The sequence below is a fragment of the Lygodium microphyllum genome, chromosome 2, assembly GCF_053477565.2.
Source record: "Lygodium microphyllum isolate KBCC chromosome 2, Lygodium_microphyllum_v1.1.10, whole genome shotgun sequence".
In the NCBI taxonomy this organism is placed as follows: domain Eukaryota; kingdom Viridiplantae; phylum Streptophyta; class Polypodiopsida; order Schizaeales; family Lygodiaceae; genus Lygodium; species Lygodium microphyllum.
Window position 1 is genome coordinate 160,015,365 of NC_141136.1, and position 15,952 is coordinate 160,031,316.

A 15,952-nucleotide genomic window follows, 5' to 3' on the forward strand; every position below is an offset into this window, starting at 1 on the left:
ACTTCATTTTCAACCACCTTATCTCGTAGGGGCACTTGGTTTGAGGACAGCATAAAGTCTTTGTTTTTGCTTGTCACACTACCTGAGTCTTGGGATACATTTTGTATTGATGTGAGTGTTACTTCTCCTAAAGATGGCCTTAAATATTCCGATGTAGAGAGTGCAACGCTTATAAAAAAAGTGAATAGGAAGAATATTGATGCAACCTGCACTTTTCATGCACTTATAATTAGAGGTAGATGTATTGGGAGAGGGAATAATAAATGTGGTAGAAACCCACATCCCAATAGTCCAATTGTGTTAGAAACTCACAACCCAACAAGGGCAAGTCTAAGTCTCTTGGGCAATCACACAGTAAGTCCCATGGTCCTTATTATTATTGCACGCAATAGGGTCGAATAAGGCTATAGTGCTATAACATGTGCAATAATAGGTGCGAAAAAGGCAAAGGGAAAGTGCATGATAATGCTAAGTCTTCTAATGATTGTAGCGTTGCTTCTAAGTCTAGTGTTAAAGTCAAAGAGATATGTGCCTTGGATTATAACTCAAATAATTACATACTTGTTACTTCTTCACTTAATGCTACTCAATTGCTTGATGTTCAATCTGTCTATTCTCAATGTTGGCTTCTTGATTCGGGGGCTTCCTTCCATGTTACCCCACTTCCTCATTGGTTTTATATCTAATACATTATTAAAGGTTCAATCAAACTAAGTGATGATCATGTATGTGACATTGTTGGCATAGGTGATATGAGACTATAGTTTGGTATCGGTGCTTTGTTTGTGTTGCATGATGTATAGCATGTCTCAAATTTGACTAAAAGTCTTATCTTAGTGGACACTTGGATGATGATAGGTAGCATGTCTATTTTGGTGATTTCGCATGAAAGATTACATGTAGCAACCTCATTTTTGCTAGAGGTGCCAAGCTCGGCAGTCTATATCCATTGCTTATATCTAGATTCATTAATCATGTTTTGGTTATGATTGATCTTCCACGTGTATCTCTTTGGCCATTGCTATCTTGGGCATATGTCCCTTATTGGAATGAAAGTCCTTGTTTGTAGTACTTTACACCCCTTGACTACTCATGTTTTGGTTCATGTGATCATTCTTTATATGGCAACAAACTTGTAACTCACATAAAAAGTCTGTTGGCTCTTGTGTATTTGGATATTTATAGTGCCATGCCTTGTTAGTCATTAGGTGGTCCAAAGTATTTCATTATGCTTATTGATGATTATTCACATAAGGTTTGGGTCTATCCCATAAAGCCAAAGCTAGAAGTTCTATCTACATTTCAACGTTTTCTTATTATGGTCAAGAACTAGTCTTGTGGGCATAGGCTAAAATTTCTACGATTTGATAATGGGGGTGAATATCTCTCTAAGGCATTTGAGCAGTTTTATCATGAGAGGGGTATTAAGTGTCAGGTGACCACCCCTTACACCCCAACTCAAAATGGTATTGCAAAGTACATGAATAGGACTATTTAGGAAAGAATCCTTAGTATACTTAGTCAAGTAGGCTTACCACAATACTTTTGGGCTAAGGTAGTTACTATTACATTTCATTTGATCAATAGATCCCTATGCACTACTCTTGGTGATAGAGGCATAGAGGTGGTATGGTCCAGTATAAACCTCCCTCATATGCACACTTGCGAGTCTTTAGATGTGAGGCTTTTTGCCATATTCCCAAAGACAAATGCAACAACTTAGATCTGAAGTCCATCAAATGCATCTTTCTTGGATATAGTGATGTAGGTAAGATGGGTTATCACCTTTTGGATTCACGGCTCGGAAGGTTATCCGCAACCATAAAAAAATGCATATGAGACAAAATAGGTACTTGAGTTACATAGGGCAATCCTTTAAGAGGAGCCTCTTGTTATAGTATAGCCATCCCTAGTTAGATAGCCTATGGCAGTTGATGATGTGCCAACCTAGGATCCACTTGTTATACATGGTCATGATACTAGATAGAGAGGATAGATAGTACAAGCCCCACAATTGGCTTTGAGACATTCTATTAGAACCTCACATCCTCTTGCTCGTGTTGAGCCCTCTATGCATTATGTCATGGTAATAGATTCTAGTGAGCCCCTCATGTTCATAGGTGATAGTCACTCTTGGGATGGGGCCATGCAATCTAAGTGTGACTTACTATAGAAAAATCATATATGGGATTTGGTTTCCTTGCCTGAGAGTAAACATGCATTGCCATGCAAGTGGGTATGTAAGTTGAAGAGCTTCCTTGATTGCCCTATGCATGCATACAAGGCATATTTGGTTTCTAAGGATTTTAAACATAAAAAGGGAGTTAACTTAGATGAGATGTTCTGCCTTATGGTAGTCAAGATAACAATCTTTCGCTTGGTTTTGGCCTTGGTTGCATAGATGGATTTGGACTTGTACCAAATGAATATTAAGATGACTTTTTTATATGGGGACCTACATGAGGATATCTACATACATCAGTCTAAGCTTTGAGGAAAAGAGTAGAGAACACCTAGTGTGCAAGTTGAGGAAGGGTCTTTATGGACTTAAGGAGGTACCCGAGGAATGATTTGATGCCTTTATCCATTCACATAGTGATATGAATCTGTGTCTTTACTTGAAGAAGGCTCATGATGGTAGAATTACAAATTTGGTTCTATATATTGATGGCATATTGATATTTATAGGAGAGCTCATGATGAGCTTGATGCTTTGAAGACTCAGCTCAAGAAGAGCTCTAAGATGAAGGTCATGGGGTATACCTCTCACATACTTGGTATGCGCATTACATGCAATGGCTCTAAGGGATGCCTCTGATTGTCGCATATGGAGTACATTCAAAACATTCTTAAGCAATTCTATGTGTAGAGTGGAAAGTCTATTGGCTACCCATTACCTTCTCTTGTGAAGGTTAGTTAGGAAAGTTGTCCCTAGTTAGATAATGAGAAGGATGAGATGGCCAAGATCCCATATGCATTCATAGTGGGCAATTTGACATATGCCATGATAGCCACTTGACCTGACATAGCATTTACAATGGGAGTTATGGTTCATTATATGGCGACACCTAGAAGCAAGTGACATTGGGACATTGTGAAGGGCATCATGAGATACCTTAAGGACATTGCAAACATGTGCATTTTTTATGGTGGCCAAGATACTAGAGTCTATGGGCTACATATACTATGATTATGTAGGATATCTAGATAGTAGGAAGTCCATCTCTAGCTATGCCTTCTCCTTTGCTAGAGTTGTTGTTTCTTGGATATCTAGAGTGTAGAAATGCATGGATTTATCTACTATTAAGGTCGAGTACATTGCAGCCATTGATGCTTGCAAACAATGAGGCTCCATGGTTAGGCAGTTTGGTGGTAGACCTTGGTATGACTATGACTCCTACATTGCATTTAGACTTTATGAGTGTCATTCAATTGGCACATAATTTGGTCTTTAATATGAAGACTAATCACATTAATGTTAGTTATCACTTCATCAGAGAGGTGATTAAGAACAAGCAAATAGAGCTTGTTGACTAATGAGAATCCTGTAGATCTACATTATGCCTTCCTTAGGAAGATAATGGGGGTAGGATGAGATGATGTCTATTTCTTATCTTGTTGTACTTTTATGTAAAAATTGTACTTTGTTACTTTTCTCTTATTTCTTCCATACTCATGTACATTCCCCTTTACGTGGGAGGTCATTTACTTGTATTTACAGTCCACACACCTATACATTGTAGATGGTGGCCATCCATCATTGTCACTTTCTTCTTTATTCTTTCTATGACAATAGTATAAGGAAAGACAGGTCACACATTGTGATTGTTTGAGTTTTCACACATTGTCTTGCTCTCTCATGCTTGAACCTCCATAGCTCTCATGTCTTCTTGCTTTTGCTTGTGCTCTTACTTCTTACTCCACCTCTGTTGCAAAGCACTACATCTATTGCTATACCCTTGAATGTCAAATTATATGGATGTAGGGGATTATGTCAGGTACACAATGTGCACACTAATGCAAAGGTAGCCTCCATGGAGTGCAATAAGCACTAAGCGCTTGGTTGTGGTTAGGGGGATGCTCACTACCATGTGGAGGGCCGCATGTCCTTACACTTTGATGCGGTAGTTGAGACCCTATACATTGACATAATAGTTGAGACCATCCACATGATTTGGCAATTGTTGTTCTTTGATCTAGCATTGTTACTAAGCAAGCAACCAGTACTTCTCAACCTCCAACAATTGGGACAATCGATACTTCTCAACCTCTTATGGTTGGGACAATTGATACTTATGCATAACATAGAAGCTTTAGGGCCTCTCCTGATTGGTCTCATTATTATACCTCAACCACCCATGAGCCCTCTTGCCACACGAAACATATACCAGGATATGAAGTGCCTTAATTGTAATTAACACATGTTGCTTTAAATATTGGTATGAAGCACTAGCAGAACATTAGCGGGAAGTGGCTAAATAATCTAAGTGTGGAGCACATATTATAAACCAATCAATGTATTTAAATAATGAAATTTGAGATTGAAGCATGAAAAAAATGACCATAGCTTGTATGACTGTAGTTTCTATTTGTAACAATTTACCTTTTAGATCTTGGTAGAAATGCCAATCAAAATGTTAAGTTTTATGTGTTAAGAGGTTTTCTATAGCTAGTTGTAGATAGTTTTGTGTGCTGAATCATGACATTTTGATTTCACCATCGCATTCGTACCGAAACCCCCATAACAACTTTGAAAGCTAATTTCGACTTTGGATGAGGGAGAAACAACAAAACTAAGTGTGTATCCTATTCTCCTATTTTGTGTGCATTCTTATTACTTTTAAAAAGAAAGCTAGGTAAGCTTTCTAAAAATGGACCATATTAAAAAATAGAAAAATATCCCATAACAAAAGCTTATTTGGATGAAAACATATCTTAAATCTAATAATCTAGTATTATTTATATTAAAGAGATTAAATCAAATAAATCAATAATAGCAAAGATAAATGATATAGTTAAAATCACTACTAAAGAAACTTAAGCTTATAAATCATGAATAAAACAATAATTTTAATAATACACAATATCATGGATATATATTTCAACATCATGCAAATACATGCTTTTATACATTATGCTTACTATATAGATTCACCTAACGATTGTTTATAATCGATAACTTTTAAAAATATTAAGTCACCTGATTCTACCTAAGAATCTTTTTGCCATAACACAAAAATAATAGTTCCTAGCCATCTATTTACCAAGACAATGCAATCAATATTATACGCAACACTTATGTGTAATAAGTTACGATCATACAATAAATAGATAATGGAAATTCACAAATACATAAATATAAAATCATCTTAATTTCATAGTAATTCCCATAACAATTGCAATTTTTAGATTCATCAATCGCTAGGAGACACATAACATATATAAATTTCACCAAAATTAGACTTGCTCAACTAGTGTGAAAGCCTGGCAATCCCATTTTTGTGAGACTCTCGACGGTGTTTTTCTTAGGCAGAGCTTTACCGATTTGAAGGACTCTAGTCTCTTGGCTGTGGTGTCTTAGCAAGGTGTCTTACCGATCGAGCTGCCCCTAACCTAGTTCGTACATGTTGAGTATTTTGACCGAATTGGCTTTCTTCTTCCTATGCTGCATGCTTTTTGACATTCCAATTTCCGCCACCTCATAACTTATGAGGTCTGTCTGTCTACTTCTTTCTCAGTCTCTCCCACCAGGAAGAAGAAAGAGAGAGAATGCTATCTTGTTTTGTGTCGCGGAGTCCTGTACGCTCCCGATCGTCTCTGCTCTCTTCAGGTGTGTGCTTTTTCCCTGCAGGTCAGTTTTATCATATTGATACCTAAAACCTTACACTTTGCAAAACCCGTAAAGAGGATTCGAGTTTCAGGGGGTATGTTAAATGCTTGGAAAACAGTGCTTCTTACATTCCAGAAATCGACATAAATGCTTGTTAAACGGTGCTCTTTGCAGTGGAGATCTAAGCATTTGAAAGACTACCATTAATCTAGAATCGGGCATATGTTTGATGTCATAGTTAGAAGATACTGGACATCATGATAAACTGCCTGTAGCTAATGAACAGAAAATGTACCCACTGTTTTCTTGAGAGCGTGCACTACAAGCTTAGCATCTAACTGCAACGGTTTGTTGAGGCCAGAAAGGCATAATATTGCATCTGGCCTGTAGATAATTTTGAAACCTGCAGGGCAACAAGTTGTTCAGCGAGATCAGACAACAAAGGGGACTCCCTTGAGTCCATTTGGTGTAAGTGTAAATGAGCTATGAAGATAGTGTAGAGCATGATCAGTCCCATGAAATTCTCAACTTCTATCTAAACCTATGGAAGAAGTTGCACCTTCAAAAGAATGCATCCAAGATAGCAGCTACACATCATGGAGAACTGGAGACTTCTGTTGTTTGGTGTAGAACTGATTGGTATCTAATAGCTGCAGGACATGTGCCAAATGGTTTGTGTTCTCCCTCACAAGAGTGATATGCACGAAGTCTTACAAAAGATTTAATGAATCCAGAAAAAGGCATTACTAGAAATTCAAACTATCCCAAAAGATGTAGAAGGCCATATTGTGAAGGTTATGTGGTTAGTTTTGAACTCAAGTTATAAGTTAAATCACAATCAGAAAGAACGAAGGGAAAGAAGAGCATGACATTCCTCCAATTGTCATGATTCTTGTGTTGGATTACCTTAAATATCAAGAGTGATCAAGGAAGTTGAAAATTTGTCTTTCACTTATTCACTTGTTAGGTTAGAGCACTTGCCGAAGAGCTCCTAACATTCATGGATTATGATTGAGGGTTACATTATCTACATTTGGATTGATATTTGGTAAGATGAGCAAAAATGCCCTTGTACACACACTAGGTACTTTCGTATGGATAGCAGAACAAAGGTGGGTACTCTTGATGCTAAAAAGAGGCTCACTATTGATGATAGTATATGTCGACCATGTCCATCTTTGAAGGTTACCCAAGCCCCATAAGTTGCCAACATGAAGTAAAACGATGCATAGTGAGGTTCTAAGACATGAACCCTAGATAGTCAACGTTCGGCTTTAATCTTTCGGAAAGCATCTGACTAATCAAATCCACCCGTCCATTAGGCAACGTCAATGTGATGATTGTCCACCCGCTTTCCATGCACATACCCAAAGCACTTAATTATCTAATTAAGTTCTACCACATTGTTAAATATAGAATATGAGCTTCTTTAGTTTTCAAATTGGCTGGGTATATGCCGTGATGGTAAGACCTTAGAGTGAGTATATATTGGGCATGGCGTTTTCTCATGCAGCGAATTTATACAATTTGTAGTGTTGCCTCATGCAATGAATTTGCACTATATCATCACATAAACCATAGTGCTGACTCTTGTGGCAAATGTGCATAGTATTGTCTCATGTGGTGAATCTGTACTACATTATCACATAAATCATAGTGTTGTCTCTTGCAGCGAATCTACGCTACATCGTTATATCATATTTGCTTAACTTTTGATATATATATTTTCAAACACATTCAAAAATAGCCACATCCAAGTAAAAAGATATTTTTCAACAAGAATTTGCAACTAGCCACCATAACTAGGGACTAGGCTTTAAACATTTCAACCATAGAATTTCACAACTCATCCGAACTAGACTAAAGTGGTTTCATCAATAATTCTAGCCAGGCAAACCGTATCCAACCATTTTTAAATATAATATTCTTCATAATATTTCGTACTAATGCTAGGACATTTTCCTATCTTTACAATAGTACATTTATATACCCACGAAATTGATTATTGTATAATCCTGATCAATGGAATTTCCATGCACATCTTGTTATTATTATAGGTAACATTACACCTATGCTTACACAACATTGCAAGATTCTATTTTCGCAACAATAGTCTTGTGTATGCATAACCATTGTATAACTCGATTCATTTATCCATTTGTATACCAATGTATGAATCTATCTCAACGATGGTGTTTCCATGCATGTACTTAATTGCATTCCTCTAGCATTAAGATGCAATGGTCTCTTTTTATATTTCCTTATCTTAAGAGTTTTTTATATTTATTTTTCTCTCCTATTTTTACCAATTTAGACTCGTGTAATTCCTAACCTATTTTAGTTGAGGAGTTAAGCAAGGGTTTTTCTCTAGTATTTATCACTAGCTTAATCTATCAACTCATCGCCTAATTCTTAAGCCCAACATATCTTTACTTTTTGTGATAAATTCCTTGATAAAGATTTTCTATCATTTCACGTAACATACCTTTTGTATATCAATTGTTACCAAGATATATTGGCTCAATGATTTCAAATTAATTTGATACTTATATACTTTGAAAAGTGATTTGTATTATTTATGTGTTTTAAAATATGATTAAATATTCATTTTTCTATTTGAGGATAACCAATGGTTAGAATGCCCTATAATTATATTTGGATATCATTAATGAGATACCCAAGAGAAATTAAAAGTTTAGTGGGGCAGTTAGATTAACCAAAAAGCTCACATGACTAAGATTTTTACACTCGGATAGTCACATTGATTAGAAGTCTATATAATGAGTGGTTTTAGAAAGTGAAATCAAATTCTCATGATCAAAGAAACGAGCCATGAATCGGTGAACTTATATAATGAAGTTCTTCAATAGTTAAATTTGGTGACTACTAAAATTTAGGAGGTTACTATTTTTGAAAGTTGCTCAAATGGAAATTCTGTTTGCGTTAAAGGCTCTGGAATTTTACAAGGAACAAATTTGTTTTTTGTAGCTATCTCAAATTCTTAACCATTTGAGAGATTTTTAGAGAAAAAACTTTAAAAGCTTTTTTATTTCGAAAGTGACATGTGGCATTTAGAGGAGGACACGTGCCATTTTGAAGAGACAAGCATAGAGGTCTCTACCCTTGTCATTTTCAACAAACACTTGTCATTTGAAACCTTTACTTTTCACTTTTGAGCACTTAAGCCCTACACCTATGTATTGGAGATCTCTCTCTTCATTTGGAATAAGCTTTCATGTTGAAATTTCAATCACATTCTTTGTATTTTCCTATCTATCTCTTATCGAAGAAGCACTTTCTACTTAGGTTGATCTAATCCAAGTACTAAAGAAGAAAATTAGCTTGTTGCTTGAGTTTGTAGAAATTAGGGTTTCAAAACCCTAATTTTCAGAATTGCAGTAAATCAGCCCTTTTGTATATGGTTTAGACTCTTGGTGCCCTTGGTTTTATTTTAATAAATTCTATAAAGAGAGAGGAGTTGGATTCCCTCTCAACATGGTGTCGATTCTTTTCTCTTTTTCTCTATTCTAATTTTCATGGTGATAATTGATCAAGTTGGTTAAGTTCAAAATATTGTCATTCCCACATCTTTCCCTATGTTTACATTGGTATTGAAGCAAGGACTTTTTCTTTGTAATAACTTTTCTAGGTAACAAGATCTTTGGGACCAACTTTTTCACCATGTCAAGAGGTAAAAAGGAGAATTTTGATGAACAATTAGAAGGTTTCCGACACTCTGTATCTGTATGCTTCTTTGATTTGAGAAGATACAAAGATACAAGGGGTTGGAAGCTGATCTAGAAATTCAAGCTTTTGATGGAGAGAGACTAAAGCACGGGCTGAAGTGAAGGCCTTTGAAGATTTCCTTACCAAGAAGGCTCTTGAGACAGATGATATTACGACTATGAAGGCCTATCTCAGCATGAAAGGTATCGATGTTATTGATGCAATTAAGTCTATGAAAGGTAACATATCACCTATCATTCGAGGATCCACCCAAGTGGGGACTTTAAAGTCTCATTATACACAAGTTGTCTCTTCTTGTCCCAAGAATCTTTCCATAGAGAAGGGGAAGGAGAAAGTCAAAGAACCGGCTATTTTCATGGTAGCAGAATCTTTAAAGATGCTTTTAGTAAAGGAAAATAATGCTAAAAAAGATTTCAAGCTGGAAGAGAAGAGCCTCAAGTTTGACGTTTTCTATGGTAGGGGAGATTCTCGGGAAGTTGTGTCTTTTATTAGACAATTTGATGCTCCTTTTGGTGGTGAAGATTATACAGAAAAATCAATACTTAGGATGGCTAAAATGCATTTGAAGGATGTTGCTTTAAATTGGTGGCTCAAAGTTGTTTAAGAGAGAAAGGAATCCAAGTCTTGAAAAGAATTTAAGGAGATGTTCAACAAGAAGTTTTTGCCTTCATCCTTTGAAGCTGATGTGCAACAAGAATGGAATGAGCTAAAGCAAAGTCATAAACAACAGGTTTGTAAGTGTTTCTCATAAATTTACATCTCTTAATGAAGTTTCTTCCAATATGGAGATAAGAAAGTTTATCCATGGATTACATCCAACGGTATGGTGAGCTGTCAAGATGACAAAGCTTGATACTTTGGAAGGAGCCTAAGATGTTACCTCAAAAGTTGAAGGACTACATATAGCATGGATGCATGGTAAAGCCTTAAAAGAAGAACCACAAAGGAAGAAGTGTCAGAGATCATAGCCTGTTTTCAGGCAGGCAGCAGCAGGCAGCAGCTGCACAGTCCAGCTGCACAGTCGGACTGTGCAGTCGGACTGCGCCATGTGGCAGTCCGACTGCCTGCAGCTGATTTTTATCAGGCTGCGCCCTATTCTGGCGCCCCATCCTAGGCAGATTTTCGCCTATTTATTGCTGACGTTTTCAGCAGTCTGGCATTCATTCTCTGTCGCAGATTACAGACCGGTGCCGTGCAGATCTCTGTCTCTGTTCGCAGATTTCAGACAGCAGACAGTGCAGACTGCAGCAGACTTCGAGGTGGACAGCAAGTCGCATCGTCGAGGTGGAGACGCGCAGTCCAGCGCACTGCGCCCGTGTATATCTTTGTATTCAGCATTCTTTATACAGCAGATCTTCAGTGTACACTGTCTCTTTCTCTCCCTTCTCTCTCTGCGTTCTCTCTCTCTCAGTCCTACGCTTCCGCACCGCTGCACTCTGACATGGTATCAGAGCCGTGTTTGAGGGCTGACTGAGCGCAGAATCAACCTGAAGAGGAGTTTCCATCGCGACACAAATTTGCGTTTTTTTTTTGCGTTTAAGGGCAGACAGGAGGGCTGCGCCTTGGAACAAGGGCTGAAACGAGTGTGGGCGCACAGGAAAGGAGTACAGGTGGTGGATTTGCTGCTGTTTACTGCTGTTTGTCGCGGAGAAAGTTTGAGTTTTCAACCTAAAAGTGCAGGTTTTGCTTTTTCATCGCCTCCGGCGGGTGAAGGAGCTTCGGGACGCTGAAGAGCCTTAGCAGGCTGAGTCTACTCAGTCAGAGGGGGCTGCTTTTGCGTTTGAGAAGGCATTGCAGGTGAAGATGTCTACAGAGATGGACTTGGAGTTCCAGGCGATTATGGACCGGAAGGTGCCTGTCCTACCGGCTCTTCCTACAGATCAGAAGCTCGACGGCGACAACTACCGCATCTGGCGCGTTATGATGTTGGCCATTCTGGAGTCCTATGCTTTGGCGGAGTTGGTACAGGAAGATATTGACCGGCCCTCGGTAAGAGATGAGTCCAAACTCTCTTCCGATGCTCGTGCGGAGTTGGCCAGGGCCCAGTCTCATTGGGACAAACTGAATGCCAGGATTCGATCCTTTCTCTTTCTATCATGCACTACAGCCGTGATCGCTCACATTGAGCACTTGACGGTGGCTCGTGAGATATGGCTGGAGCTTGATCAAATGTACAATCGGATGACCCTAATGAAGAGGGTTTCTTTGGAGGTACAGATGCGGACCTTGTCCGTCAATAAGTCTTCTTCACTAAGGGAACACATTAATAAGCTAAGGCAGCTACAGATGCAGGTTCAGAATGCGGGGAAGCCGATCTCCTCCGAAGACATGGCGATTACACTCTTGTCCCAGTTGCCGCCACGATTCGGTACATTTTACTCTGCCCTTATTGCTTCAGGGCGAGAGTCTACTCTTCGGTGGGAGGAGTTGGTTCCTATGGTCTTGGACCAAGAGGAACAGTTAAAGGGACAGAATGCTTCCAAGACGGAGGCGTTGACAGGTCAAGCCTCTCAGAAGAAGGGGAAGGACCAAAAGAAGAAGAAGGGGGATAACAAGTCCAAGAAGGACAAGGACAAAGACTCCACATGCCATATTTGTGGAAAGACTGGCCATTGGAAGAAGGATTGCCCTGACAAAGACTCGAAGGACACCAAGAAGAAGGACACCAAGGATTCTGGAGCGGTGGCTGCACCCTCATCAGCTGCATTTCTACATTTAGTTGTCATTGAGGACGCTTCACCGAATGCTTCTGATGCTGCGATGGCGGCTTCCCAATCTCGAGAGTGGATTATTGATAGTGGTGCCTCACGGCACATGACTCCTTCATCAGATGGTGTTGCCCAGCTGCGACCTTCGCGTGGGCAGGTTCTCATTGGAGACAGCTCTTCTGTTTCTATTGCAGGTCGGGGTAAGATGCAGCTTATTTCGGATGGACGAGGTGGCACCCATACTTCAGAGGTTTTGCATGTACCAGGATTGGGGTACCATCTCCTTTCAGTCCATAAGATTTGTTCCCTTGGTCTTCTGGTGGAGTTTGACAGTTCTACAGTGCGAGTCCTTGATCGTGAATCGAGGAAGGTTCTATCATCTGGATATGAGGAGAACGGCATTTACAAACTGAAGTCTTCCACTGCCCTCTCTACTCTTCTTCTTACCTCACAGTCAGAGTCTGAATTATGGCATGCTAGGTTTGGTCACCTGAACTATGACTATCTTCGGAAGGCGTCACGGGGACAGCTTGTTCGAGGGTTGCCGGATATAGTGGTGAGCCAGCAGCCATGTGTCTCCTGCATACGGGGGAAGCAGCATAGAGATGCCATTCCCCACACCGCTTCGCGGCGGTCTACTTCACCGATGGAGTTAGTATCTACGGATCTATGTGGCCCTATGAGGAATGAGTCCCTGCGTGGGAGCTCGTACTTTATGCTGATCGTGGATGACTATAGCAGGATGACATGGGCCTACTTTTTGGCACTAAAATCAGAAGCTTTCTCACACTTCAAGGATTGGCTTCTCTTTGAGGAGAACCGATCAGGCCGGAAGTTGAAGACCTTGCGATCCGACAAGGGAGGTGAATTTGTCTCTAATGAATTTGCTCGGTTTTGTGCAGATAGAGGAATTCACCAGGATTTTGCCAATACGAATACTCCACAAGAAAATGGTATTCTCGAACGGAAGAACCGCAGTGTGATCGAGATGGCGCGCACCATGATGGAGCACCGACAGACCCCCCAGGTTCTGTGGGCCGAGGCTGTGGCTACTGCAGTCCACATCCTTAACCGATCTCCTACTTCGGCCGTGGAAGGGATGACTCCATTTGAGGCGTATTTTGGTACGAAGCCAGATGTTTCTTACTTTCGGGTCTTTGGGTGTGATGCCTATGTTCACATTCCCAAAGCTCACCGTGACAAATACGAAGCGGCTTCCCGCAAACAGGTATTTGTTGGCTACAGCTCCCAGTCCCAAGGCTACCGACTCTATGATCCCGTCAAGCGGGATGTATATACTAGCCGTGATGTGCGGTTTGTGGAGGTTCCGGCTTCTTCAACGGGTGAGGAGCATCCCGTTCTTGGAGATCCAGGGGAGAGTTTGGCTCCTTCTACAGTTCCACTGGAGCCTGTGCCGTATGATTATGATTCTGTTTCTGACACAGAGTCTACAGTTCCACCGGATCCTTCTGAGGAGTTACCACCGGTGGACATTCCAGAGTCTTCTACTGATGGAGAACGACGAGGGGAGGTTCGGCCTCCTCCTCGCTGGGCCCGTGACACACTCCGTGATTCAGGGATCGAGGGGGTTCCTGAGGAGTGGGGACCGCAGGATGGTCCGCGGCGGTCACGGAGGCACCAGGCGCATTCTTCGGAGCTTGTGTGCTCCAATTATTGTTTGATGTCCCGAGTTATGCAGGATCGAGAGCCCACCTCCGTGAAGGAGGCTTTACAGTCCGCCCCATGGAAGAAAGCTATGGAAGCTGAGTTGGAGGCTATTGAGAGGAATGGCACTTGGTCACTTGTGCCACGCCCCCCGAAGAAGAAGGTGATTGGAGTCAAGTGGGTCTTTAAGACCAAATATCTCAGTGATGGTACTTTGGATAAGCACAAGGCTCGCCTTGTTGCTAAGGGTTTTGCCCAGCGCCCAGGGATTGACTGTCATGACACCTTTGCCCCTACAGCTCGTATGGCAACCATTAGAGCTGTTCTTGCTTTGGCTGGCCATAGGAGTTGGCCTGTTTATCAGCTGGATGTGAAGTCGGCCTTCCTGAATGGTGATTTGAAGGAGGAGATCTACGTTGAGCAGCCTCCTGGCTTTGGTTCTTCAGATGGGAAAGTCTACAGGTTGAAGAAGGCCCTGTATGGTCTCAAGCAGGCCCCGCGAGCTTGGAACGAGAAGATTGATTCGTTCCTCCAGACTCAGTTGGGATATCAGCGGTCCAAGGCCGATCCGCAGCTGTATGTTCACACTTCCGAGGATGGTTGTGTGCTGTTTGTATTATATGTTGATGATTTGATTGTCACAGGTGATGATGCACAGCAGGTCCAGGAGACAAAGTCAGCTTTACATCGGACGTTCGAGATGACGGATTTGGGGCTACTCCATTTCTTTTTAGGACATGAGATTTTTCAGTCTCAGAGGGGGATCTTTCTCTCCCAACAGAGATATGTACAGGAGCTCTTGGTGTCTTTTGAGATGGAAGATTGTCGGGCCCTCTCTACTCCTATGGATCCGAACTGGAAGGCCACTTCCCACTCAGCTTCTCCTTTGGCGGATGCTTCCCGCTATCGACAGTTGATAGGGTCTCTGATTTGGCTTCTCAACACGAGGGTTGATCTATGTTTTGCTGTTGGGCTCTTGGCAGGGTTCATGAGTGAACCTAAGACGGTGCATTGGCAGGCTGCTCAGAGGATACTTCGGTATCTGAGGGGGACGTCTGATTTGGGGATTCATTACCCCGCAGGGACAGATGGGTCAGATCTTGTACTTGCAGGTTGGAGCGACTCGGATTGGGCCGGTGACGTGGACCACAGGCGGTCTACAACAGGTTACTGCTTTACCTTGGGTGCAGGTGTTATTTCTTGGAGTAGCAAGAAGCAGCCCACGGTAGCCCTTTCGTCTACTGAGGCGGAGTATCGGGCCGCGTCTTCCACCACATGCGAGGTTGTGTGGCTTCGGAGATTGTTGGAGGAGCTTGGGTGCCCCCAGACTCGTCCTACATTGCTGCGATGTGACAATGAGAGTTGCATTGCCTTGGCGAGGAATCCTGTTTTTCATGCCCGGACGAAGCACATTGAGATCCAGTACCACTTCATCCGAGAAAAGCTTTTGGATGAGACCATCACTGTGGAGTATTGCAAGACGGAGGATAATCTTGCGGATTTGTTTACGAAGGCGCTTCCTCAGGCTCTACTTCGGCAACATTCCAGATCCCTCAGGCTTCTGCCCTGTCCAGGCTCTGAGAGGGGGTGTCAGAGATCATAGCCTGTTTTCAGGCAGGCAGCAGCAGGCAGCAGCTGCACAGTCCAGCTGCACAGTCGGACTGTGCAGTCGGACTGCCACGTGGCAGTCCGACTGCCTGCAGCTGATTTTTATCAGGCTGCGCCCTATTCTGGCGCCCCATCCTAGGCAGATTTTCGCCTATTTATTGCTGACGTTTTCAGCAGTCTGGCATTCATTCTCTGTCGCAGATTACAGACCGGTGCCGTGCAGATCTCTGTCTCTGTTCGCAGATTTCAGACAGCAGACAGTGCAGACTGCAGCAGACTTCGAGGTGGACAGCAAGTCGCATCGTCGAGGTGGAGACGCGCAGTCCAGCGCACTGCGCCCGTGTATATCTTTGTATTCAGCATTCTTTATACAGCAGATCTTCAGTGTACACTG

At 41.5% G+C, this 15,952-nt stretch overlaps 1 protein-coding gene across 1 annotated transcript in view; it reads left to right on the plus strand.

Moving 5' to 3' along the window:
• The first annotated feature begins 5,566 nt into the window (after nt 1-5,566).
• LOC148040542 (Putative thiol-disulfide oxidoreductase DCC) overlaps nt 5,567-15,952 on the plus strand; it is a 55,623-nt gene continuing 45,237 nt past the window's right edge. The window contains exons 1-2 of the mRNA XM_087700659.1: nt 5,567-5,585; nt 5,739-5,830. Coding sequence (XP_087556785.1) covers nt 5,770-5,830 — 61 coding nt within the window. The 5' untranslated portion in view covers nt 5,567-5,585; nt 5,739-5,769. The remainder of the gene's footprint in view (nt 5,586-5,738; nt 5,831-15,952) is intronic.